The sequence below is a fragment of the Periplaneta americana genome, chromosome 5 (genome assembly GCF_040183065.1).
Source record: "Periplaneta americana isolate PAMFEO1 chromosome 5, P.americana_PAMFEO1_priV1, whole genome shotgun sequence".
NCBI classification, from domain to species: domain Eukaryota; kingdom Metazoa; phylum Arthropoda; class Insecta; order Blattodea; family Blattidae; genus Periplaneta; species Periplaneta americana.
The window spans coordinates 125,828,451-125,855,869 of record NC_091121.1 but is presented as its reverse complement, the minus strand read 5'-3'; the positions used below and the strand labels follow the sequence as shown (position 1 = coordinate 125,855,869).

At 35.1% G+C, this 27,419-nt stretch overlaps 1 protein-coding gene across 10 annotated transcripts in view; it reads left to right on the top strand.

Moving 5' to 3' along the window:
* LOC138700159 (uncharacterized) overlaps window positions 1–27,419 on the top strand; it is a 356,318-nt gene that overhangs the window by 253,470 nt on the left and 75,429 nt on the right. For 7 of the 10 annotated variants that reach the window (XR_011332264.1, XR_011332263.1, XM_069826557.1 and 4 more), the window contains 2 exons: window positions 15,951–16,044; window positions 17,495–17,568. Coding sequence is in view for 8 of the 10 variants with exons in the window: in XM_069826557.1 (XP_069682658.1) it covers window positions 15,951–16,044; window positions 17,495–17,568 (168 nt within the window). In the remaining 2 variants the exon portion in view is untranslated. Of the gene's footprint in view, window positions 1–15,950; window positions 16,045–17,378; window positions 17,453–17,494; window positions 17,569–27,419 lie in introns of all 10 variants that reach the window. The other 3 variants (XM_069826558.1, XM_069826552.1, XM_069826556.1) reach the window with 1 other exon arrangement.

Below are 27,419 nucleotides of genomic sequence, written 5' to 3'. Positions count from 1 at the left end.
GCTTATTTTGTAAATAAAGGCCTACAGTCTTTATACTCAGGTAATATAGACGATTCTAAAGTTCTGTTGTTTTGTACTGATGCTGCCTCATACATGGTTGCTGCAGCTCCACTTCTTAAAACATTTTATCCTAACCTCACGCATGTAACCTGTCTAACACATGGCCTTCACAGGGTTTCTGAAACAATCCGGAATGAATTTCCTCTTGTCAATTCGTTTATTTCTAACACAAAAAATGTTTTTGTAAAGCCCCATCCAGGATTTCAATATTCAGAGAGAACTTTCCAGATATCCCACTCCCACCTCAGCCGGTTGTTACACGATGGGGAACCTGGATTCAGTCAGTGGTGTATTATTCTAAGTATTTTAAAGAAGTGGTCACAGTTATTGATAAATTACCTGAAACTGATAGTGCAGCGTGTGTGAAAGCAGTGAAAGATTGTCTGAATGACTCACGAGTGAAAAACAATATTGCCTACATAACATCAAACTTTTCTTTCATACCTGCAAGCATTGAACAATTAGAACGTGAAAAACAATCTCTTTGTAGCCAAATAGCAATAGTAAAGGAAGCTCAAGTGAACATACATTCTGCTTTGGGCGAAACTGGGAAAAAAGTTAAAAATAAGTGGGACAACGTATTAAATAAGAATGTAGGATTTTCATTGTTGGAAAAAGTATCAAGAGTGATATCGGGGGAAAGTGTAAATGTTCCAGTAAGTATTGATGTTTCTATTGTACCTAGTTTAAAATTTGCGCCTCTCACATCAGTTTCGGCTGAAAGAAGTTTTTCTGCTTTCAATATGATTCTCAGTGACAAAAGGCAAAGGTTAACTGTGGAGAATTTAGAAAAAATTCTGGTGGTGTACTGTGCAGATAATTATAATAAAGTCTGAGTATGGAACTGAATTTCAATAACTTAAACTGAGTAATCTTGATATCAATAATCATTATTTCATTAGTTTCAATGTATTAAATTTGTGCAGCTCTGTTTATAAATATAATATAGTACTCTTTTTTAATGTTTAAACATACTTTTTGTGCGTATTTTAGTGTATAACTAAAAATTTCAGTGAAAGAAATAAGTATGATACCTTGATGTGCCTAAAATGCCTATTTTCATTAAAATAGAGCATAATTTTACAAATTTTGAGCTTATTTTAGGCGCCTAAAACTGCAATTTTTAGTGCCTAAAAATCCGATGTCTAGTTATTACATTAAATAAGTTAAGGCTCATAAATTTAATAGGAAATATTTAATTAATTAGCAGACATAAAATTACGTCAAACTACACACAACATTATCACATTATTAATGTACTAATTAATAAAATAGCCCTGAAAAATACAGAAAATACAGTTTCCATCTCCTAATTAATATCATAACCCTGAACATCAACACCAAATTTTACGAATTCCTTTTCCTCCATAGGAACAGAAGCACTTAGTTTTCTTTCTACCTGAACATAGTCAGTAAGACTCACATCCTCCACCTCAGGATATTTGAACTGGAATCCATCACAATTTCTAACAAAACGAAGTTCAAGTCCTTCTCCTGGAACCAGTTCCTCAATGCAATCGACATAAAATTTAATTGTCTTTTTAGTTGGGAACTTCACTAAAAGCTGATCCCCTGATTTAAGGTAATCGAAATTGTCATAATCAGGGAACGGATTTATATGGACTAAAAATATATGAAATATGTAAATATATATGTAGTTATTTTTACCAAAATATGGAATTAAATATGGATTTTTACCAAAATATGGAATTAAATATGGACTTAAAATTATAAAAAAATGACTATGTACGTTAAATATTGGTACATTTTAATCAAACTAAACAAAAAATATAATGGACGTACCTTATCTTCCAATGTAGTTTCAACAAAACACAATTTTTATTGTCTGTTACCATAACAATAGGTTACAAACATTTCTTTCAAGTGCTGAAAAGTGAATCTTCTTCTATTGTCTCTGAGGATAGATTTATACTGACTAAAAGAGCGTTCGACGTCACAAGAAGTAACTGGTACATAATTCAATTTCACAATGTCTGCTGGGGATAAGTCCAAGTTAATCTTCACTGTTGATTCACCACTCATCACAGCAACAACCTTTTGTAGTTCTTCATATCCAGGGTTTTTTGAAAGTACAGTGTCCACCTTAGCTCTTACTGCATCTGCAACTTTACCTCTACCACGATTCAGTTGTTCCACAGTACTATTTATAATTTCAAAACTTTCAGATAGTGAAAGGTGCCTATTTTGGAGACTTTTGAGCGTTTTTATGATGCATGAAAATGTATGCTGAATGTGAGCTAAGTCATTCTTCACACTTATGTCACAGGTAACTGTTTTCGCAGTATCAATTGAGACTGCATCTTCAGAGTCCAATGCAAGGAGAACATTGTTAATAGAGTCTATATGTTCGGCATAATATTCAACTGCTTCTAGCCATGTACCCCATCTAGTTAAAATTGGCTTTGGTGGCAATGGAATTTCAGGGTACATTTCTTTCAACACGTTAACTCTACTGGGAGCTTTGAGAAATACTTTTTTCACTGATGAAATCAACAAATCTACTTTAGGGAAATTATCTCTGACCACTTCTGCCACACGATGAAATGCATGCGCCACACAAGTAAAATGAGTCAATTTAGGATATACAACAGATAATGCTTGTCCAGCTTTGACCATATAAGGGGCAGCATCGCTAATAAAGAATAACACATTATCGTACATAATACCCTTTGGCCACAGGATACCCATAGCTTCGTTGAACAGTTTAACTATAGTTTTGTTATTGCACTTTTCTAGAACATCACAATGTAAAAGAATTCGTTCAGAATATTGTTCACTTAACAAACCGATAACTACATTACCAACAAGTCTACCTTCTTTGTCGGGAGTCTCATCAATGGAAACCCAAATTGAACTATCTTTAATTTCATCTCTTATCTTCTGTATTGTCTCATCGTAGATGGATGGAGCATACGTCTTCCTAAGTGTTGACTCATCCGGGATTGTATGTTGAGTATATTTTTCAAGGAATTCCCTGAAGACCTTATTCTTTAGTTTGTAGAGAGGAATATCAGCAGAGATGAGAGAACGGCACAGGTCAATGTTAAACTCAGATCTTACATTCGATGTTGTTGGTTGTGTTAAAAACAATTGTCTCTGCTTGGAATTTAGTTGTTTGTTGGCCTGATGTTTACTAGTTGTAATGTGTTGTTGCACCAGGAACTTTTGTGTAGATGATACTGCACACTGACACAAATTACAAAATAATATTTTATTGTCAGTTGATAAACCATCTTCTTTAAATTCTGAAATGTAACTTGTTAGTTTTGATTTTAAATTGACTGAATGACGTACTTTTGGCATATTTACCGTCTTTATAGTATGATTTACAAAACTGAACCTATGTGTACTCTGACTGGCATTTAACTGTTGAGCTGCACAACTGAAGTCTGTTAAAAATTTTAAATTAAATTAATACAGTTTTGTAACTTACTTTCCCATTGTTGATAGGACTGCTAATTTTCAAATAACTCTGATGTTAAAGGGATTACTGAACATGTGTTTAAATCTCTATTGTTGAAATGTATTTTTAAAAGTTAATGGAATTTTGTTTTGTTTTATTGTTAAACCTAATATAATATGGACTGTTTTATATGAAATATGGAAAATATATGGAAATTAACGAAAATATGTACTAAACTCTAAAATATGGAAAAATATGGAAAATAAAAGTAGGATTTTTCAACCCTACACATTGTGAAACATAAAGATAATGCAAAATATAAATTATATTAGCTTTATAAGTAAATATGTATTTACATATAAATCCTTTCCCTGGTCATAATCATTGTTATCTTCCTCTTCAACCCACTCATCTGACGTATCTTTAGTGGAATGTCATCCGTCTTCATCACTATCACTGGACTCCTGGTATCCTCTCTGTTTTCTTTTTCTTGGTGGTTTTCTTGGCTTCTCTTTTTCTGGTCTCCTCAGTTGAGACAGGATGAGAGATTTCTTCATTTGACTGAGATGTTCTGCCTTCAGTAGGCCTACTGATACAATATTTTTTCCTAGTTGAATTTCAATTTTCCTTTTCCTTTTCTTGGCAGCTAATTATTTTTCATATCTCATGCTCTGGAGCACTTTGATGACCGCTTCTCCCACCAGTGATGGTGTGGACTGAGATTCTGGAGACTCTGTCAAACCAGATTGTGGTAGTTTATTAAGGACTCTTTGCGGCTGGAATGGACTAATTCCACAGGCCTGCATGGTCGACTCTGTACTGGAATATAACTTGAACTTCTGACATCTCTCAGTGATATGGAAAAGTATTTTTTGTTGTAATATGTTGTTAAGCTTAAAATTCTGATTACAGAAATACAGTTTTTTTGTATTGCATTACAGTTAAAGAAGGCTAAATTGTTAAAAGTTACACAGAGTACTTTTTTGTTACTATTTTTGCGATTGGCAACAATGAATTTTACATAATCAAGGACGCAAAACACATTTGGAACTACCTTGCGAGATTGAAAGGGGTAGTGTTATCAGTCAGCTGGAAGCAAGCAGTGGCGGCTAGTAGGCAATTCTATTGGAATAAACACCGGAAATTAGAAAGTGTACACAGTGGTCGAATCTAGACCCCCAGGTCGACTCTAGACGGTTCCACGGTAGCATTTTTACCATTAGGTGGATTGCCTGAAGTTTGAAAAGAGTTAAATCTGTTTGGGAAAGCTACAAAGTTAAATCTCGCTGGGAAAGCTACAAAGTTCTAAAGGCCCGCTCCCACTTAGCAGAATCGAAATCGAACAGAATTTCACTTCACAATGTATTTAAATGGAAGATTGCAAAAAGCAGCGTGTCGAATCAAACCGAACCGAATCAAACAGAACAGAATTCAGGAGCTAGAATATTTATTCCACTGCCGGAACAGAATTTCTTGTTTTGGGTATGATCGTATGTTCTCAACAAGCCACCATGAAAAAACAAATGAGCCATACCCATTTTTGATAGCATAATTTCTTACTTGTAAGTTATTGCTGAAATAGTACCGGTACTTATACAATAAATTACAATTCAATAATATGAATGAAGAAAAATTAATAACATTTGTTCATAAATATCCACTATTGTATGACAAAACACAAAAGTACTACTGTAATAATTATTCCCGTGATAATGCTTTGAAGCGAAATAAGTAAACATCGGGTAAAAATTAAAATCCGAACAAGCACTAAAGAACGAGATTTTGCTTCACCTCTCAGAATATAGCCAATAAATCTTTTTAATCTATCCAACTGCTTGCTGACAACATAAAGTCCACTATAGTCACTCTCCAGAAAAGGCAGATCACTCTCCCAGATGGTGACAGGGATATAAAGTGCTTTATAAGAGTTCTGTAATTTGTGATATCATCTCCAGAGCCCTATGAATAAAATAAATTATAAATATGCAGAAATAAAAGTTTTCAGAGAAACTGAATTACATGAAAATCATTATGTTATTAGAATTCACAAGGGTCAGTTCTTCAGAAGCATAGCTGAATACCTGAGATTATGTAAAAATGTAAGCCAAGCTTCAAATGTTTCTTCAAAGAACCAGATCAGTAATGAACAAATGAATTTGCTTGTAAAGGACGTGAATTTGATTAACACAAAAAACCGGGCTCCTGAGACTGATACAGTTTTGTTGATATAAGTAGGAACAGATTCTTGATATTTCTCGTTTGCTAGATAAAGCTACTTTTCATAACTGCTTTCTGTGAGTTTATTGACTGTGAAACTAAAACACATGAACTGAAAATTTTAAAACAAACAATTGACACTGTCAATTTCAACATCAGAGTGCGAAAGATCATTCAGCATAATGAATGAAGTAATATCAAAGAAGAAAAATGCTCTCTTAATCTCCCGGGCAAGTAGGTTGATATTCATAAGCATTGTTGGCCCTCCACTTCAAGAGTTCAATCCACACATTTGAAGGGTACACGGGAAAAATGTACAATGTCACAATTCCTTTAAGGGTGATGTCATTATTTAACTCACTCTATTACTACAAAATTTAGTGTTATTTTTACCAAAAGTGGTAAAGGAGAATTAAAACCACGGATACACTCATCATTTCCCTCATTTCAAGTAGAAACACCAATAAATTTTTCAGTAATATACTGAAATAGATCATTATCTCACCCTTAATGGAAATGTGACATTGTTCATTTTTCCCATGTACCCTTCATTTATCTGCAATCATGGTTGCGAGATGGAAGGTGAAGTACAGATGAAACAGCATGCAGGAAACGACAGCCAGTGAAAAAAGTTACATATGAGGCAATCAGTGGCATCTCCTGACTTTGATCTCAAGGCGTTGGCAAAGAAAAAAATTAAATAAAACATAGTACTCTATTAACCTTTACACATTCCCTCACATTTTTTTGTGAACAAGTTATAGGAAAGTAATTCATAAATTTAGCTTAAATTTTCGTCTAATTTTGAAATATCAGTAAAATTGAATCAAGCTGACAGAGTAAACATCAATTAAGATAAATCTAAACAACATTTAAGTATAATTAATTAAAAATCAAAAGCACTAAAGCTGTCTTATTACCAGACATCGGATTCTAGGGCAAATGCCTATTTTGTTTCTTTAGGAGAAAAGTAAAAATAATTATTAATATTTGTGTTTCATGGAAATTGAAAGGTTTTCAAAGAGTTTTATAGTGCCCTAAAATGCCCTAAAACGGTTATTAGAGCCTAATTTGTTAATATTCGCCTAAAAATGCCTAACTCACTGTAAAGTTTCGCATTTTACTCTTACTTTTTATAATTTATACATGCATTCACTGCGAAATTTAAGGCATTTAAAAAGTGGAAAGTTTGCTTCACACCGGCCATGAAACCATTGATAAAGGAAACAAAATGTTTTGAATCTCACGACACTCGCAATAGATTTCACCGAATTTAACATGTTTGGAGGCATAAATGCCGACAAAGAACCAACCTTAGTTTTGAAGCAGGCAACAATCACAACATGTGCTGCTACCGATTCAGAGATATACTATACTATAAAAATGACTTTTCGGTCTGAAACCGATTAGCTGTACTGCCCTTCAGAGTGTCATAAAATCACAATTTTTGGAGAAAGAGTGTTTTTGAAATATTTATGAAAAGTCGTAAAACTGCGAATTAGTAGGGTATAATATTTAAAAGAATGGCCCTCCTAGTGTTAACACTACCGGGAAATGCAACAATAAGTGGAACTTTGTATTTTTGTCCAATTGAATCTCAATAACAACTGTTCATTTGAATGCTCGTTAACAGTTGCTCTTTCCCTCACCTTATTTGTGTTGAGAAGTTTTGAGCGGTAGGACGTTTTCCTGTGAAGTTTAATGCGATAATGCCGAAAAATATAAGTGCAAAATCTACATTGATCCGGCAATGGCTAACAGAATATTCAGAATTCACTTATGATGGAAAAATAATATTCTGCAAGATTTGTAGCAAACAGGTATGTAACAATAGTTGAAATATATAAATTCTATTAATTTTAATGAGTAGGCCTATAATATTTATACATTGACTGAGCTATCCTGAGGTATAATTCTTTTTAAGACCATTACACTTTAACCTTTTAAATTCCGACAGTTAAAGTATTTGCAGGTCATTAAAATGTTGATTGTTCGAACCCACTAACTTTGTGATAGAAATACGGCAATACAACAATTAGGATTTTATTTTAATTCAGTTTACTTTACATTTTTAGATTTCGCAAGAAAAGAAGTGCCACCTAAAGCAGCATGTGCAAGGAGCGGCTCATAAGGCTAAAGCTCAGCAGAAAAATCAACTGCAACAAACTTTACTAACACAGCCTACTTCATCCAATCTCAGCAGCAATTTCTATGCTGATTTAACCAGAGCGTTTGTTGCTGCTAACATTCCCTGAAATGCAATTGAAAATCCGGTTTTAAGACAGTTTTTACAAAATATCCCATCTGAGTCGACCCTAAGAAAAAATTACTTAGACAGAATATACAATAAAACTTTAGCTTCCATTCGGGAGGATATAGGTGATTCTTACATATGGGTCTCTGTGGATGAAACCTCAGATCCTATGAATAGGTATATAGCAAATATGGTAGTAGGAAAACTTAGTCCTGATGGACCTTCGATTCCACACCGCGTATGTGTTAAGGAACTTTCGAAAGTGAATAGCCAAGCCATTGCTTATTTTGTAAATAAAGGCCTACACTCTTTATACTCAGGTAATATAGACGATTCTAAAGTTCTGTTGTTTTGTACTGATGCTGCCTCATACATGGTTGCTGCAGCTCCACTTCTTAAAACATTTTATCCTAACCTCACGCATGTAACCTGTCTAGCACATGGCCTTCACAGGGTTTCTGAAACAATCCGGAATGAATTTCCTCTTGTCAATTCGTTTATTTCTAACACAAAAAAATGTTTTTGTAAAGCCCCATCCAGGATTTCAATATTCAGAGAGAACTTTCCAGATATCCCACTCCCACCTCAGCCGGTTGTTACACGATGGGGAACCTGGATTCAGTCAGTGGTGTATTATTCTAAGTATTTTAAAGAAGTGGTCACAGTTATTGATAAATTACCTGAAACTGATAGTGCAGCGTGTGTGAAAGCAGTGAAAGATTATCTGAATGACTGACGAGTGAAAAACGACATTGCCTACATAACATCAAACTTTTCTTTCATACCTGCAAGCATTGAACAATTAGAACGTGAAAAACAATCTTTTTGTAGCCAAATAGCAATAGTAAAGGAAGCTCAAGTGAACATACATTCTGCTTTGGGCGAAACTGGGAAAAAAGTTAAAAATAAGTGGGACAACGTATTAAATAAGAATGTAGGATTTTCATTGTTGGAAAAAGTATCAAGAGTGATATCGGGGGAAAGTGTAAATGTTCCATTAAGTATTGATGTTTCTATTGTACCTAATTTAAAATTTGCGCCTCTCACATCAGTTTCGGCTGAAAGAAGTTTTTCTGCTTTGAAAATGATTCTCAGTGACAATAGGCAAAGGTTAACTGTGGAGAATTTAGAAAAAATTCTGGTGGTGTACTGTGCAGATAATTATAATAAAATCTGAGCATGGAACTGAATTTCAATAACTTAAACTGAGTAATCTTGATATCAATAATCATTATTTCATTAGTTTCAATATATTAAATTTGTGCAGCTCTGTTTATAAATATAATATAGTATTCTTTTTTAATGTTTAAACATACTTTTTTGTGCGTATTTTAGTGTATAACTAAAAATTTCAGTGAAAGAAATAAGTATGATACCTTGATGTGCCTAAAATGCCTATTTTCATTAAAATAGAGCCTAATTTTACAAATTTTGAGCTTATTTTAGGCGCCTAAAACTGCAATTTTTAGTGCCTAAAAATCCGATGTCTACTTATTACTCATGGTTATTTGAATTCGAAATCCATTCTCCTTTCCTTCTCCAAGAATTTCTTGATTACTGCTACGTAGAACCTGGATTTGTCCTTCTCGTGTGCTGGCAAGTAGTTCCATCTCAATAGAGATAAGGCTTAAGTTAGTCATCCGGTTCTGTGTTTGAGTAGAGCGGCAGTAGTTGTGAATCCTCTTCAGTAATGAGAATGACCTCTCGACAGATGATGATGTGCAAGGAATTGTTGAGACCAGCAATGCTAATTTGTATATTTCCGTAAATCCACTCATTAAATTCATGTCCAATAGATAATTTACAATTTGAATTGGCGTTTTGTCCATCCCTCCATTAGAAGCATACCATGCGTGAAATTCATTCTGGAGTTTGCTTACATTAAAAACACTGCCATAAATATTTTGCACTCTATTTAATAAATCATTAGGAAAGTTTTCTCTTTTATTGAAGTTGGCCATTTTTGTTGGGTTTATGAAATTAAAATACTGTATTAAATATTCATTATATGAGGTCTCGCCATCCTCATTGAATATTAACACGACTACTATGAAGTAGTCAATGTGTATTATCACCATTAAATCGAGAAAAATTCGTTCCAGCACCGGGAATCGAACCCGGGACCTCTCAGCTCTGCGTGCTGGAAAGAACCCTCAGCGCGCAGAGCTGAGAGGTCCCGGTTTCGATTTCTGGTGCCGGAACGAATTTTTCTCGATTTAATGGTGATAAAATACTGTAGCTTTTCAAATAATGCAAATCTAATGTTAACTGGTTGCTAACATTATCAATGATTTCGAAAGAAAGTCGCTTGAAATAATCTCGCTATGACTCAGTGTTCAATCTCCTCTTTTTTACTTCAATCACCTCTTCATTTTCCATAGTATCATGAATAGAAGACCACACTGCTTCGAAATTCTCTCTTTCCTTTTGCAGCTGCTGTTGAAATTCTTTAATTTTAGCACTGGCATACAAAATATCAACATTTTTTGACTGGAGTATAGTGAACAAAACATCTGAAAAAGCAAGTAGGTTGGATAGAACCTTTATTAAAAATATGTTCTCGAAATCCTTGAGGAAGCTAGAAAATCCATTTGCGGTCATTGCAGTTATATGATCAAAGCTTCCACTTTCCTTAACATGTTCAAAGAACATTATCAATGCTTCTCTGTTCTCACTGAATGTATGGATAAGTTTAGAGGTAAAATTCCATCAGGTATTAGACAATGATGGTATATTTCGGGACATGAATGCTGAAAGCTCATGTAACCTCTTAGAAGAATGAGAAAAAAATGTAGGCAGTTATTTAAAACCGAAAAAAAATACTTTTATGTCCTTGTTCCATTCTAATGATTGTTGAAGTACTAGGTTCATAACAGGAGCATAGCAGTGCGTAAAGAGAGTTTTAAGATATTTTTCCAAAACTTTGCTTTGAAGTCCATTGAGGTGACTACTCATCATGGCAGTGCTGTCATATGTTTGAGCCATTAGTTTATCCCCACAGTTATATTGTTCCATTATTTCATTGACATGATCAAAAAGAGCTGCTGCAGTTCTGTCAGCGCTCACATCACGAAACCCAAGGAACCGTTCTATTACTTTCTTCTGTGAAACAGAAAAATAACGAAATACAGTTGATAACCGTGACTTATTGCTTACGTCTGATGTTTCATCAGGCATAATAGCCACAAAATCTGTATTCTGAATTTCGTTGTAGATTTCATCTCTCAGAACATCGGCTACTGAATTGATTAAATCATTTTGAATGCTTGCCAGAGTACTGTGGAAAACTGTAGACGTTAGTAAATATTCTTTCAATGGTGAATCGAACTCTGCACTTGCAAGAAGAAATTCCACGTAATTTCCTTTGTTCATAGATTCTGAACTTTCCTCGTGGCCTCGAAATGATTGTTCCTGTTTGGCTAAATAGCAAACAGCATTAACCAATCTCTTTAATATTTCCCTTTTATTTTTTACTTTTTTCATTGTGCAGTTCTATTTCAACGTTTCTTTAAGAATCCAGAAGAAGTCAATTCTAGTAAGGGGTGCAATAAATCTGTTGAACGTTAAAAAACTAGCGAGATGAATTTCTGACTCACCATGTTTCTTCACAGCAGTATTAAGATGATTTAAATCACCATACCCTTGTTGATTCCAAACAATTTTCTTTGTTGAGAATAACAAACATGTCGAACAATGAAATCTGTTCACTACATCACAGCCGCAAAGCCAGTTTGAAATCTCATATAGCTCTTTCCGAAAATGTCTCTCAAACCCCCTTCCAGTTCAGTAGCACCACATTTGCCCTTTACAGACGTTGATATTATTAAATTAGGACATGGTCTGCCGCTGTCAATAACTTGTTTTTTCTGTGCGTAAGGAAGTGATGAAAAAGGACTATGTAATAGTTCTTGTACAATGCTTTCACTAGCCATCTTAAAATGATATACGCAACATTAGCGATTGCTGCTCATGCCGATACTGGCGTGTGGCGTTGGAAGTAATTTCAACGTCCTGATGAGCTAAAAGACGAAGTGAGAGTGAGAGAGCACATGCACAATGAGTCTCTTACAGCCAGGGTCCAGCAAGTGACTCGTTGCAATGCCATGGCAAAGTTTAACGCGTTTCATACTGCTAGGCTAGGCTGCTAGATGATAGATAGCAGTAGCAGTTCAGTTGAAGCGTTAATAATCATTATTAAAGAAAAACACTGATGTAATGTACTTTATACGGATTAAAAGAATAATACCATAATTTCCTAATTTTATTTGGGCATTGGTGCACGACTCGCACACCCCCAGGAGATGCCACTGGAGGCAATCTAGGGTCTTCTGAAATAGGTTGTAAGGTGAGTTCTGCTTAAAATTTTTTTCAAGCTACAGCATTGCTTTAGTTCACAATTTTGCGGATGTGGATGCAAATCATTATAATATATTTGCTATTAAGATTGTGTTATAATAACCATCAAAATAGATATCAGATTCCTCCAGCTGTGAATAAAATTATGACAAAATTTGTCATCTGGAAGAACATGTAACAGTAAAAAAAACTGCATACAATCATCCATTGTATCATACATGTACGTATTATTGTTTTTGTTATTATTATTATTATTATTATTATTATTATTATTATTATTATTATTATTATTATTACTACTACTACTACTACTACTACTACTGCTGCTGCTACTGCCATTATCATAATTTTTATTGTTATTGTTAGTATTGTTACTGCTTTCATAATCATTATTATTATTATTATTATTATTATTACTATTATTATTATTATTATTATTATTACTAGTATTATTTACCAGCATTACTATTATTATTACAAGTATCACTGTTAAATAGTATACAGATTAACTAGGAATATGAAACAGAGCTGGCGATGCTTGTCTATGACGAGTAGCTTATCACAGCGATACAATGTTGTAGAGTTGAAATGACATAGCTGATGAACCACCCTTTGAGTTATTCATTGCACACTGCGAAATTGTAGATAATAAGAAGAAGTGTTCACTTGCTTGAGGTAGTAGAACTGAAGATTTTGAAGATGATTGTACAAGTATCATATGTTTACTATGTCTTTAGCCCAAGTTATGAAATTAATAATAAACTTTTCATTGTTTGGATGCAATTTTTTTTTTGGGTGCAGAGATAAATTACATGACACGAGGAATAAGCTAAGGGTATACTGTTAGGTTTAATAGATCATTGCAAAGATGTAACTTGTTGAAAGGCATTGGCACAATAATGAAGTAATATCAAAGAAGAGAAATGCTCTCCTAATCTCCCAAGCAAGTAGGTTGATATTCATAAGCAGTATTGGCCCTTCACTTCAAGAGTTAAATCCACACATTCATCTACATGTGTGGTTGCATGGTGCGTATTTGTGCTGTATTTTAAGATCGTTTGTGTATTAGATTTAGTATAGATAACAGTTTTAACTCCTTTCCAAAATGCTCTCCTGTAGTGTTAAAAATTGTATTTTTGTTCCTTTCTATTTTGTACTGTACTCACAACCGCATTTTAGTAAATGTTTCTCTCGAAACCTGTTACCAGTTATAGTAGGTATTGGTTAAAATACAGTTATACATGCAGAGATTTGAGCAGTTATTTTTAGGGCCTCTTTCTTAAAATAACTGTCATTGGAAAAAGTGCATACTAAAACAAATTTTTCTCGGTGTTACACGCTTACACCCAAAGTATGTAGTGTTAGTGTTAATGTCATCTGTCATTTGATATCTTTTTCTGCTCCAAACTCTTCTCCCATTCACCATTCCTTCCATTGCATCCTTCAGTAGGCAGTTTCTCCTCAGTCACTGACCTAACCAATTCCTTTTTCTCTTTCTGATCAGTTTTAGCATCATTCTTTCCTCACCCACTCCTTCCAACACAAATTCGTTTCTTATTCTGTCTGTCAATTTTACATGCTCCATTTTTCTGCCCCATGCAATGCCACACTCCACACAAAGTACTTCATTAGTCTCTTCTTTTGCCAGAGTTCTGCAGAAGATGCTCCTTTGCTATTAAAAGCTTCCTTTGCCATTGCTATCCTTTTGACTTCCTGGCTGCAGCTCATGTTACTGCTTATAGTACATCCCAAGTATGTGAAGCTGTCCACTTGGTCAACTGCCTCGTTTAGAATTAGCAAGTTTACCTTCTTTATTTTTCTTCCGACAACTGTGGTCTTCGTCTTGTTTGCATTTATTTTCATCCCATACTGCTCACAGATGTCATTTAGCTCCAGTAGCATATCCCTTAGTAGTATTGTCTCTTCTTCTGCTAACAGTGCCATATCATCAGCAAATCTTATGCACTTTATTCTTCTTCCTCCTACTTTTACCCCTCCCATGTTCTGAAAACAGTTCTTCACCAAATCCTCCAAGTAGATTTTGAACAGGGTTGATGATAAAGGGCATCCTTGTACTCCTCTCCCTATTTCACTTCCTTCAGACATTTCTTCTCCTATCCTGACTTTGACTCGTTTCATATAAAGGTTACTGAACAGCATCCTGTCTTTCCAATCCACACCTATTTTCTTCTGGATGTCCATCAGTTTGTTCCAATCCACTCTGTCAAACGCTTTTTCAAAGTCCATGAATACTGTATACACTGCTTTATTCTTCTCTAGGTATCTTTCGCTGATTATTCGTAGTAGTCCAATTGCATCCCTTGTACCTTTTCCTTTCCTGAAGCCAAATTGCTCTTCTTCCAACTGTTCTTCCATCTTTGAATGTAAACATTGATTCAGTATTCGCAGGAGAATCTTTGCTGATTGCAATATCAGGCTGATAGTCCTGAACTCCTTACATTTCTTGGCATTATTTTTCTTCGGTATTGGTAGCAACACCATCTCCATCAGATCTTCAGGCCATTCACCTTTCTCATTTATTTGTTGCATAATAATAGAATTTCCTTCTTGTCTTTACCCAAGCATTTTACTAATGCAATGGGGAGTCCATCAACTCCTATTGCTTTCCCATTCTTCATTTGCCTTCTCTTAAAATAGAAAATCCTTTTTCGTCTTCTGATACAGTTGCTTCGTCTTCTATGGCTAACGTCGACCTGGTTGGCAAGTTGTATAGCGCTGCCTTCTATGTCCAGGGTTGCGGGTTCGATCCCGGGCCAGGTTGATGGCATTTAAGTGTGCTTAAATGCGACAGACTCATGTCAGTAGATTTACTGGCATGTAAAAGAACTCCTGCGGGATAAAATTCTGGCACACCTGGCGACGCTAATATAACCTCTGCAGTTGCGAGCGTCGTTAAATAAAACATAACATTCTGTGGCTAACTTATCTGCATGATTCCCTGTGTCATATAACTCTTCTACATAATTCGTCCATGTGTTCAGTATTCCTTCCTTGTCTGTTATTTCATTTCCTATTTCGTCTTATATCAAGCACATGGATTTTCTGCTCTTTTTTGCGAAGTCCAAATATTTAACTTTGTGGTACATTAAATCATATCTTCCTTTTCTATCTAGATCCTCTATTTCTTTACCTTTCTCTTTCATCCAGTCTTCCTTTGCCTTATCAATTTCTCTTCTTAGTTCGTTGTTTAGTTTCCTGTAGTTTCTTCTACCTCTTCCATGTTGATGGTCTTTCCATTTTCTTCTTTCCTTTATATTCTCCAACATTTTCTCTGTGACCTAAGATTTCTTCGTTCTCATTCCTTCTCTCTATTCTATTGTTTCTTCTGCTGTTTTTTGTATACAGCTTTTTAGATGAGTCCAGTACTTTTACTATTCTCAGGTGTGGCTTCTAATGTAGTGGCTTTCTCTTGAAAATTTGCTTTAAATTTCCTTCTTTCCTCTTCATTCTTCAGTTTTTCCATGTCATATTTCTTTGTCATCTGTCTTCCTCTTCTTTTCTTCAGATGAATATCTACTTTGCCTATCAGCAGATTATTATTGTTATTATTATTATTATTATTATTATTATTATTATTATTATTATTATTATTGTCATCATCATCATCATCTGTTGCAGTTCTACATGGGTGGAATATCTCATCCATTGAAGTTCTTATGCGACCCAAATGATTTGGATCATGGAGTTTTGATCGTTGGTTATGGTGTACATGGTGAGTTATTGTATTTGTTTACATAAATATACTGGGTGTTCATTTCAAAGTGTGTCATGACGTCACTGTTGTGAGTCAACGATTTGAAGCGAGTTTCAGCTTTTATGTCAGAGAAGTTGCCTATTATTTAAGGCGTTCAATCTGAACTTGAGAACGTGTAAGGTATAACTTGAACGTCGTAGCAACAGATGGCGGTCTGTACGGTCTGTGTGGTACCATAACCTCTTTCGAACTGAGTTTTGCGCGGGAAAGTCGTACGCAGGGTATTTGTTATCATTGGTTGCGTACCACAACATTCCACAACACAAATCAAATGCTCCGTGTCCATGTTGACTGTCCAAGTTAATGTCAACAAATACGTAAGTAATCGTCTTAACCCTCTTGCCATATCCCGCCAGTAAGGAAAAAACTCACCTCAGTACGTGTTTCCAAACAGTTTACATTCCTGCCACTATCGGCGTTACTGTACATATCGGTAAGTACTCTTCAGAATGAACGCCATACTTGCTAGGCAACTTCTCTGGCACATAGGTAATACGCGTTTGCGGAAGTGTAGGAAGATTGAATTCTCTAGGCTCATTGGCTAGCCACATGACGACATACAGCGAGCCATGACACACTTTGAACTGAACACGCAGTAGTGTACTATTCCATATTTGTTGCATTTCTATGTAAGTAAATATTTTAATGTTTGACAAAATTAGAATTGTTCAGAATTCTAGTAATGTAACATAGAAGTATGAAGTATGCTGTTATTTATCCACTTTATATGTATAAAAGAAAAACTTTAGTCTGCTCCCTTGCCAGTCAGGAAATAGGTGCTGCACGTCCTTACTGTGAAGGAGTGTGGTGGGGAGAAAAGTATATCTGGTATATTGCTTCTTAATTCAGCACTGGAAGGCCATTTAATCTCCAATAAAACCCCTAATACTTGTTTCACTGGAAATTAAATTTTTCTGAATTTGAATTTATGTATACGTTACCATTTCAGTGGAATAGCACAGTTCTCTAATGCTTGTCATTAAAACGCGACAACGTATTTTGTAACTGAATTAGGAGGCTTTATTTACGTTTATATCTGCTAGTAAAAAAACACTTGGTAACTACTGAAGTCCATGATCTCACTACATTATCTCATGAGAAGTAATGATTATGACTTATTTATTGATACTGTTACATAGTATTTCGTTTCAGACCTCTTTTAATGCGCCTCTTGTATCCTTTTTATTAAATGTAGTGACTTTCACTAAGTTATTACTTTTTATTCTCTATCCAGCACACTTTCTTCTACCACTCACATCTTATATAAATTTATTGTGATTTTATTTTTACAGAAACTTCAATACTGCATAGAATTCTTCCATACTGGACTATAAAGAATAGCTGGGGATCTTATTGGGGGGAACAGGTAAGGATTTCTGTTATATATTTATTTTATTTCTCTTTCCAGAATACCCAATTTTTGAGAAAGTTCTTCCCTTCTGGATTATTAAGAACAGTTGGGGTGAGAGATGGGGAGAACAGGTATGCTACAGTTTAAGTTTTTTTGAGTACCAGTTATATTCATTAATGAGGGATTATCATCATGTAAATGGATTTTCATTCTTTAATGCTTATGTGAATATGTGTATTATTGGTTTTACAAGCTTCTTAATACTGTATCTTCCCCGTCCATGACTAATATATATGAAATCTCATTATTTCAAATTGTAAAAGCTATTGCAATTCTTGGCATTTGGTTACTGCTACCATTTATGGTCCTTCACGTATTTATGACATCATGATGCTTTTTTCTATAACTGCCTGCACATACGCGCGCGAGCACACACACACACACACACACACACTCTCTCTCTCTCTCTCTCTCTCTCCCTCTCCCTCTCCCTCTCCCTCTCCCTCTCTCCCCCTCTCCCCCTCCCCCTCCCCTCCCCCTCCCCTCCCCTCCCCCTCCCCTCCCCCTCTCCATCTCCCTCTCCCTTTCCCTCTCCCTCCCCCTCCCCCCCCTCTCTCTCTTTTTTATGAAGTAAGTATAATATTACACATTACGGCATGAGACAAATGCAATAACTGAATAACATTATAAATGTGTCTCATACACATTTTTTTGTACGACAGCATTATAAAACAACTAGTGGCTTGTGCAGCAAATGCTGCAAACTAAGTTCATTACAGTAGAAGTTCAAATTCAAATTTTTTAAATTTATTTCCAATGAGCAATACCAGACATTTTGGAAGTTATTTGCTTCCATAATAAACATATCCCTCTGAATGGTTTTCTTCATGCTAAATACTTTTTATTGAACCTGTACATCTTCACTTCTTGAGTTTCAATGCGAAAACGAAAGTAACAATGTCAGGACAATCAGTCGGTTTTTCATGTGGGAGTGAAGCAATAGGTCATTGAGGATTGTAGGTTAGAGTGATGAAAATACCAGATTTGCCATGCTTTCCAACAACAGACATAGCGTCTTGTATAGCTGCTGCATGTTTCGTGAACTACCTTGAAATGTAGAGGGTAGAATCATTTTATCCTGCCAAGTATCTTGCTAAAGTGATCGGGACACTACAACATTTTATAGGCCTCTTATTTTATCAGTGGTCTTCCCTTAGGCCTTATAATTTTTGTGCATCCTCCAGACAATACTGAAGAGAATCACACATATAAATATCTATATCACTTACTTACAAATGGAGGTTAATTGCTGCAAGATTAATCCAGTCTCTATCATCATATCTCACCTCTCTCAAATTCATTTTAATATTATCCTTCCATTTACGTCTGCCTCCCTTAAGGTCTTTTCCCTTCAGGTCTTCCAACTAACACTCTATATGCATTTCTAGATTAACTCATACGTGCTACATGCGCTACCATCTCAAACATCTGGATTTCATGTTCCTAATTATGTTAGGTGAAGAATACAATGCATGAAGTTCTCCATTCTCCTATAACTTAATTCCTCTTAGCCCCAAATATTTTACTAAACATCCTATTTTCGAACACCCTTAATCTCTCTTCCTCTCTCAAAGTGAGAGTCCAAGTTTCACAACCATAAAGAACAACCAATAGCATAACTGTTTTATAAATTGTAACTTTCAGCTTTAAATATCTACACTACACCACCATTAAATATAATATCGAAAAGACTCATACCACTTGATTAATAACTATAAAAATATTTCATTTTTTTATAACAAAATTGTTATCTTATGTAAGTTTTGTATAGACTACTATATAACCGTCACTCAGTAAATATTACAGAAATGAAGATCTAACTTCAAAAATGCTCTACGTCTACTTATATAAACCCAAAATGTTTCACTTTCATATCACCAATACAGCATTAATCTGTATGATTAGTAACAAAACTCACATCATGGCATTCACTATAATAATATTTCATTTTTAATGGTAACAATGTCATCAAACATTCCTAAGTTTTGTAGGTTTTAATATCCAACGCACAGACAGCTCTACTCAGAAAATTACACACCAGAGAATGTGACCTGTAAATTCGTTTTAATAAGTCATGAAGTTTTTAATAACCAATATTACAGAAATGTTCTGAAAAAGTTACACAAATGAAGATCGACATATTGGAATTATGATGTCAGAGAATCTGAGCCATCTCAACTCTAAAAATGTCAGCAATCCTGCAGGTCGTAGCCTTTATGTGATATTGTTTATTGTATGTGCTTGTATTTTGTTTTATTCTGAGAACTCATTAGGCTATACGAAGAAGGAAGCGAGTATCAAGTCGGCCGTGATTAGGCATATGTATTGCTCAAAACTGACGACAGATGGATTTTGAAAAATACGAAAATGATGTAGGAAAATTGACATTTCACTGAAAACTACTATTTTTCCGAAAAAATTTGGGTTTCAAGCTTCAAAATGAGGGGTTATTTATTAAAATCCGTTCAGCCGTTTTTTCGTAATTTCCATTACCAGTTCAAATTATATAATATAGATAAGGAAATAACATCAGGTTTGTAATGATAGATAGTTTGATATCACGGTCTATGAAGAAAGAGGTTGCTATGACAACAATGATATATTAAATTTTATAGCATGGCAAATCATTTCATAATGTTAATTTTATGGCACAAGTTATGCCGTCATAATAGAAGTCATGACATTTTAGTTAGCATGGTAATATTTTACGGATCTGGTACAATAATGTGGCATATTATGCACGATTTTCACTAATGATAAAGACTGTTATAATGCTGGAGTACAAAAATAGTATATTTTTTAATTCTGTGATAAAACTGATAATGAATGAGATGACATTATTCAAGAAACTTAAAAAAATGCCTGTAAATTCGAAGGACATAGTTGTTTATAAAGTGCACACGTCAAGTGAACTTGTGTTGGCTGAAAAATGGAAAAATGTGTAGCTAAAGAAAATGTATAAATTTGAAATAGACTATATCATTGACGAATTTTTCATGTGTTCAGAATGTCCTTTACTGAATACTTATTTTTTGACGTAAAAACTAAATAAAATGTTAGCGTGTAAATGCATATCCTCTTATTTATGCAGTTTACCGACGAATTTCTATCTTTCAGTAGTTCATCTTATTTTAACCAATACTTGATTTTTCATCTAGATCAGTGGTGACTAACTCGTACTCTTTGTGCAAGAGCACTCTTTGATGCACACGTGCACAATGGTGTGCAGTATACAACAACATATAGTCCCATTCATTCAAACTGGTGACATCAGTAACCTTTCGATACTCAAGCTTACACCTCTCACACCATATTTGTTGCTTATTTGTTACTTAACCACACTAATCAGTATAGGTCAGTATATTGTATGTGCATATTTATATTCCTTCTCTGGTGTAGTGCTGTGACAAAAACGAAATTCGAGCTGCGTGTTCAAAATGTTTTAGCTTCATGAGTGCGCCCATCAGTCTTTGGCAAATAGTGAGACAGTACAGACGTGTGTGTGAAGCTCTGAGTGTTCTGTGGAGAGAGGGCAATGCTCTACGAGCTAATGTTAAGTAAAGAAGGTACAGTATAAAAAGCAGAATATGGATAATAATCTGAAACAAGATAAATCACTAGAGAGAAAAAAGGAAATGAAGATTGGAAAGGAAGACCGCAAGAACATGGAAGAAATAATAAATCCGAGAATCAAATTGATAAAACAGTAGAAGCCCTGGAAGTCAGAAATGGGGGAAAGCAAGAGAAGATTGAATATATGCTAAGAGAGAATGGACAAATGAAGGAGAAAATTAATTATTATGAATACAGTCAAAGAAAAAAGAATCTAATAGTTTTTGGAATAGAAGACGTGGGATGTGAATGCGAAATGGAAACATTGTTGTTATTGTTTTCTAATGCCATGACAATGAAGTCATTTGATCTCTTGCACTCCAATATTTTTCAAAGATATTGTCATGGTCGGCCACTGAAGCACAGATTTTGAGGTGTTCCGAATCCATTTCTTGGTTTGAGTTGCACAATGGGCAGTTAGGGGACTGATATATTCCAATTCTATGCAGGTGTTTGGCCAAACAGTCATGGTCTGTTGCCAATCTAAATGCAGCTACAGACCATTTGCGTGGTAATTTGGGAATTGACTGTGGAGTATGATGCAGAAAGTTCCATTTTTTCCCCTGAGATTGTGTTATCAAATTTTATTTGTTGAAATCTAAGTATGTAGATTTAATAAATATTTTCACAGAGTAATATGTAGATTTAGTAACATGTCTGTAAGTAGCAATGCTGCCCTTCTTTGCTAAAACATCCACATTCTCGTTTCCCAGGATTCCACAATGGGATGGTATCCATTGGAATACAATTCTTTTATTGAGGTTATTAATTGAAAGAGCATTTTAGTTATTTCTGCTGTTTGAGATGAAGGTATGTGTCTAGAGACTATTGATAGAATAGCTGCTTTGGAGTCTGACAGTTTAACTGCATTTTTATATTTATTGATGTGGCATAGAAGATTCCTGAGACTTTCACTTATTGCAATGATTTCTCCATCAAAACTTGTTGTTCCATATCCAAGAGATCTATAAAGTGAGAAAAGATAGCACGTAACACCTGCACCTGCACCTTGTTCCCTGTAGATCGAGGATCTGTCAGTGTATAATTGAAGCCAGTTTTGTGGAGGGTACCTAATATTAATTGTCTCTAAAGACAATTGTTTTATTATTTCATTGTTTACTTCTGATTTCAGTATTCCTTCTGTTAAATTTAGATTATACTCTATATTAATAAAGTTAAAGGGTTTAGTTTAATTTGTAAGTTTCTTTTAAAGGAGGGAATGATTTTCTGTTTTAATTCTTGAACAATGGATATGAAATTTTTTGAGTTTTTAATCCACAGAGAGGACTGTATGAATGCCAATTGTTTCCTGGTAATCTGATAAGTTTTTCATATTGGATCAGTGCTTTTTCTTTTATTGTCATTTTGATGCTGTTAATATTAGTGAGGAATCTCCTAAGGAAAGGAAGAAACATACCAATTGTAGTAAGATTTATAAGTACAAGAATGAGAGAAATAATTTTGAGTAACTTGAGAAAATGAAAAAGAACAAATGTTTGGGTTGAAAAAGACATGGGCTATGAAATAAGAAATAGACACCAAGTTACTAGTTCCATTCATGAAGGTGGCAAGGAATAAAGATAATTTTGCAAAAATATATGAAGATAAACTGAAAGTAAATGGAAAGTATTATGACCTAGAGTTTTCTAAAGATAGTGACAATCATCTGAAATTCGAGATAAATAAGAACACATCAGGACAACTAAACTGGTGGAGCAATGAACGCGATAAAAGACGAGGTCAATAAAAACTGGAATGATGACGGACAGCTGGAAATGAAGGCAGACGAGGAGAAAGAAAATAAGCGAAGAGATGCTAAGGTAAATCAGCCAACTTCACAGTGCGACATCAGAAGAAATGAAGAGAATGAATGGAACAGTGTAATACAGACGTCAGTAACAAGACAAATGTTAGACAAAACGACACTAGTTCAAAAACCAGACAGGGGGAAGAAGAGAAAAGGGGAATCACCACATGAGCATGTAATGCAGCAACTGAGGAGAAGAAATAGTGACGTGTGAAATAAATGGACTGGGCTGGACGAGATCAACAAAATTAATACAGATATCACCATTGAGGAGCAATCTAGGAAAAAAAGGGCAATGGTGGAAAGTGAGTCATTTTATAGAAACAAAACAGCTGATGAATCCATAGCAAGAGCGAGAACAGACAGAAGTCAGGTAGCAATTAATAGCAGAATGTGACCAAGGTCAGGAACATATTGTAAATTTTTAAACTAAACAACAATGTAACTTTATTATCTCAACAATAGGATTTGCTCTCCACACAGTAATACGGCATTCGTTAGTGCACTCCACTGACGACAATGACAATTTACTTGGACTATTACGAACAACAATGAACTGTTAATCTTAACTAATATTTACAAAGCACTATTTACAACACAGAACGGTCAGTTCTCAGTTCACAGCTCGTTTGTCTTGGCTAGTTCTTCTAGCTCAGTCACTCGCGTTCACAGAATCTCGAACCACAGACCTTCAGCGACGATCCGCTGAACTTCGAACTCCGGTCCCCCAACTGCGGTCCACTGCACTCGAACTCCGGACTTCAGGCTCCACAGTTACGGACATAACTCAAGTCGCGCTCTGGTCTCGAAGCTGGCTTCACTGCTACACAAGACTGGCTTACTGACTGAATGAAATGACGTTCACTTGCATCTTCTCTTTTATAACCACAGCGACGTAGACGAGAAGGTTCCACGCGTGTCCAGAGATAGCACTCTCGAACAATCCAGATCCCTCTCCTCTCTGCCAGCACCAGATGCGCGCGCAACCTCCCCTCGCGCGTCGCAATAGTACACCGCCCCTCTACCCTCTCAGCAACCAGATGCTCCCCTCGCCGCCACACCTAAGCGACCAACGGACATGCGTTCGAACCCCGAACCCCAGTGTAGCTGTCACAATATACAAGATCAATGACTAAAATAGATTAGAAGACATTGTAAGAACGAGCAAAGGAATGAAGCAACTGCTAGAATCAGAATGTGAAGGAAGAAGTGAAACAAAAAGTGAAGAATTAGCAGAAGTAATAAGCATGGAGAATGTAGACATCGAGATGAGAGGAGCAAGAATAAAACAGGAAGGTGAGAAAAATCGGCCACAGGGCAGAGAAAGATACGAATGAAAGTGAGGTAGAGGAGGCAATGAGATAAAGTGAGGGGTTAATAACTGAGAGAAAAGGAAAAGATGAAGACAATAAACCAGGGCTGAGAAAAGTAGAAAATTAGCTAATGTGAATGTTAGTGATACTAGTTAGGAACAGAATATTAAGTGTTTTGGAAGTGGCAGTGAAAGAGATTGAGAACAGAATACTAAGTGCTTTAGAAGGACAAATGAAAGTGTATGAAAAAAAGAGTGGTGACAGAAGTAATAGAATAAACACAGAGAAGAAAGTGACAAGTGAGAGAAGTAAGTTCAAATAGTGAAGTAAGATGGACATTGGGATAATTAACTTAAGTATATAATAGTAAGCAAGGAGGGAATGATAGAGGATAAAGGAAGAATGATAAAGAGAAACAGGTGAGTAAATGAAAGAATAAAACTAGGTAAAAGCTAAAGATGGAGTATCTGCGATAATAAAATGAGTATATAGATACTGAATAGGAATGATAGGAAGTGGGAGGCAAAATTACAGTAGATTAGACAGTTTAGAGTAGTATTAGGACAAGAACTAAAGTAGATAGTAGAGTGTTGATAAGGATTAAAGGTTAAGAGGTGGTGACCAATTAGGAAGAAAATAGTAAGGGAAATTAGCAAATAATAAATGGAGCAGAATACTAGATTGGATTAGGGGTAAAAGTTGGAAACTACATGAAGGGAAGAGGGTATAAATGTAGTATGAGAATTACGTATGAAAGTATTAAAATAAGAGGAAGGCAGAAAATAAGAAAGATTTGAGAATGCTAGGTTTGCAGTGAAAGACCTGCCATTTGGCAGAATACTATATATATGTATTGAAACTACAATGGAATCCCTCATATCCGACACCTAAATAACCAGCAGTTCCAAAACAACAGCACTTTTGAATAAGTAAAATAAAACCTAAATATGAAGGGAAGTCAGTAAATAAGTTCAAACTGAATTAGTGACCTGCATTTTTCATTGACGCACCTGAAGCTATCACTGCTAGATGGCAGTATAATCAATGTGCACACAAGCAAAACAAATAAACAGCCATCTAGATCGCTAACTTCACATCTTCTTTAAAGTGGGCAAGAACCTGTGTTCCCTCCACAGATTTCTGTTATATCTTATATAAATGTGTGTACCTGTCATGTTATCACAAAATTCTGATGTTATATGCCACTTGTAAGTGCACAAACAGTTATTACATTAGTAATACATACTTTTTTTGCCTGCTCTACAAATAGTGGGACATCTCATTTACGGCTACAGTCCATAGAGCTTTCGAGATAGTTAATGATGTAGGTACAGTATGTTTGGAAACAGCAATTATAAGATGGTGGACCTCTGCACGAGTGTTACCAGTTTCTTCAAATACCCTATAAAATTATTTTCCAATTAACTGGTAAAATCGGTTATCCTGCATTGGCTTGGTCCCATAGTTGCCGGATACGAGGAATTCTACTGTAATTTAAATGTCATTAATGTTGTGATGGCACCATATGCAGAAATATGAGGGTCACCACTACATGATGCAGCTGTGGATATTCATATTCACATGGATGTAAGCATTAACACAAGTAACGCCTCGTGTTTTACTGTCCACATATTTATCACTCCAATGATTGAATTCCTGCACACGTCTTCTTGTAATGGCAACATTGCTCTTTTTGTTTACAAGAGCAGCTGAGTTAGCCACCACTGATATAGATCTAGATCTAGGAATTTCCTAGGAGTAATGAGCCAAAGCTGTAGATCACTTTACCATCTCAGGTATTAACTCTGTTCCATCACGTGGAGTTATGTCTTCTTTGTACCAGGATGTCTATAATTTAATTTCTTGTTTTTACACGATATTTCCTCACTTTTACCTTTGTTACGACATTTTTCTGCATTGAGTTTTTATTATTTACGTTACTATGTAACGCCAATTCTCGGTTCTAAACACTTTTTTGAAAAATTATTATTAAAATACGAAAGAAAGGAAAAAAAAGGAGAGAAAACATATCTGTTATATTTAAAATAAAACATGAGATAGATAAATTTCTCTGGTTAAACACCACAAAGGTATGTAGAGTGCAGGGAGATAGAATGATTCCCAGACAGTTGGAAAACAAACAATGGGGTATTTTTTTTTTGGTCTCCCAACATGTGGTCCCCTAACATTTATGTTCATGTTATTTTTTGTCCATGCCACTTTCAGTCACTGCAACTTAGTCCACTGTAGGTTTTGCTCACATTATTTTTGGTAAATGCATTTTTTGGTCACAATTTGTTTAGTTCACACCATTTTTATTGGTCAAAATTTATTTGTTACAGGTGATATTAATACAAGGGGGAATTTGTTACAATGAGCTCGTAATGTTTCTTACCTATACAAGATGGAAGTTTTCTCAATAAGTCCATAATGCTTCTTATAGCTGTTTGTTTTCCCATTCAGGTTACACTGCATATAATTTAATTTTATGAGTGATTCCATGCAGGTACAAGTCGATGTCATTGTTTCTTTTATATTCTTGATATCTGACAATTTTTTCAATTTGCTGCTGATTTACTAAGAACGTTTTTATAGGATGTTTGGCACTGCCACGATCTTCAGCTATTTGTAATATTAACACAGAATTATCCCTTTCATCTTTCTGAATGTGTTATAAGAACATTCACACAGATGTGTAATATGTAACTAAAATTCTTTGAAAACAAGAATGTCAACCTTAGCATATTTATGTGTTGTTTCCTGTTTATTACCAGAGCATGCACGTTCCAGATTTCAGATCCGAAACATGGTAAAAGAGCTCGTCTCTTACCTCTTGGTGGACGTCCTCTGATTGAAATAGTGCCTATGTAAGTTGCAGCATCATTTACAGATCATATCAAAGAGGCCATTGCATGTGTCTTCCAAATTGTCCAAAGAGACGAAGGATAAAGCAAAGAGTTTCTGAATATTCCTTTGAATTTCTTCATCATCATTGTATAGTTGCTTCAAGCCAAGATTAACAACGTTTCGCCAATTTGTTTATGTAAAATGGAACAAACAACCTATTATCAAAGAGTTCGGGAATAGTACACGGATTACTTTCATTGCACTGATCACGAAATCCATAATGAAATACTGCGGGTCAAGTTCCAATGCAAGCTATTGGGAAGAATTCTTCAAAGCCTGTAAA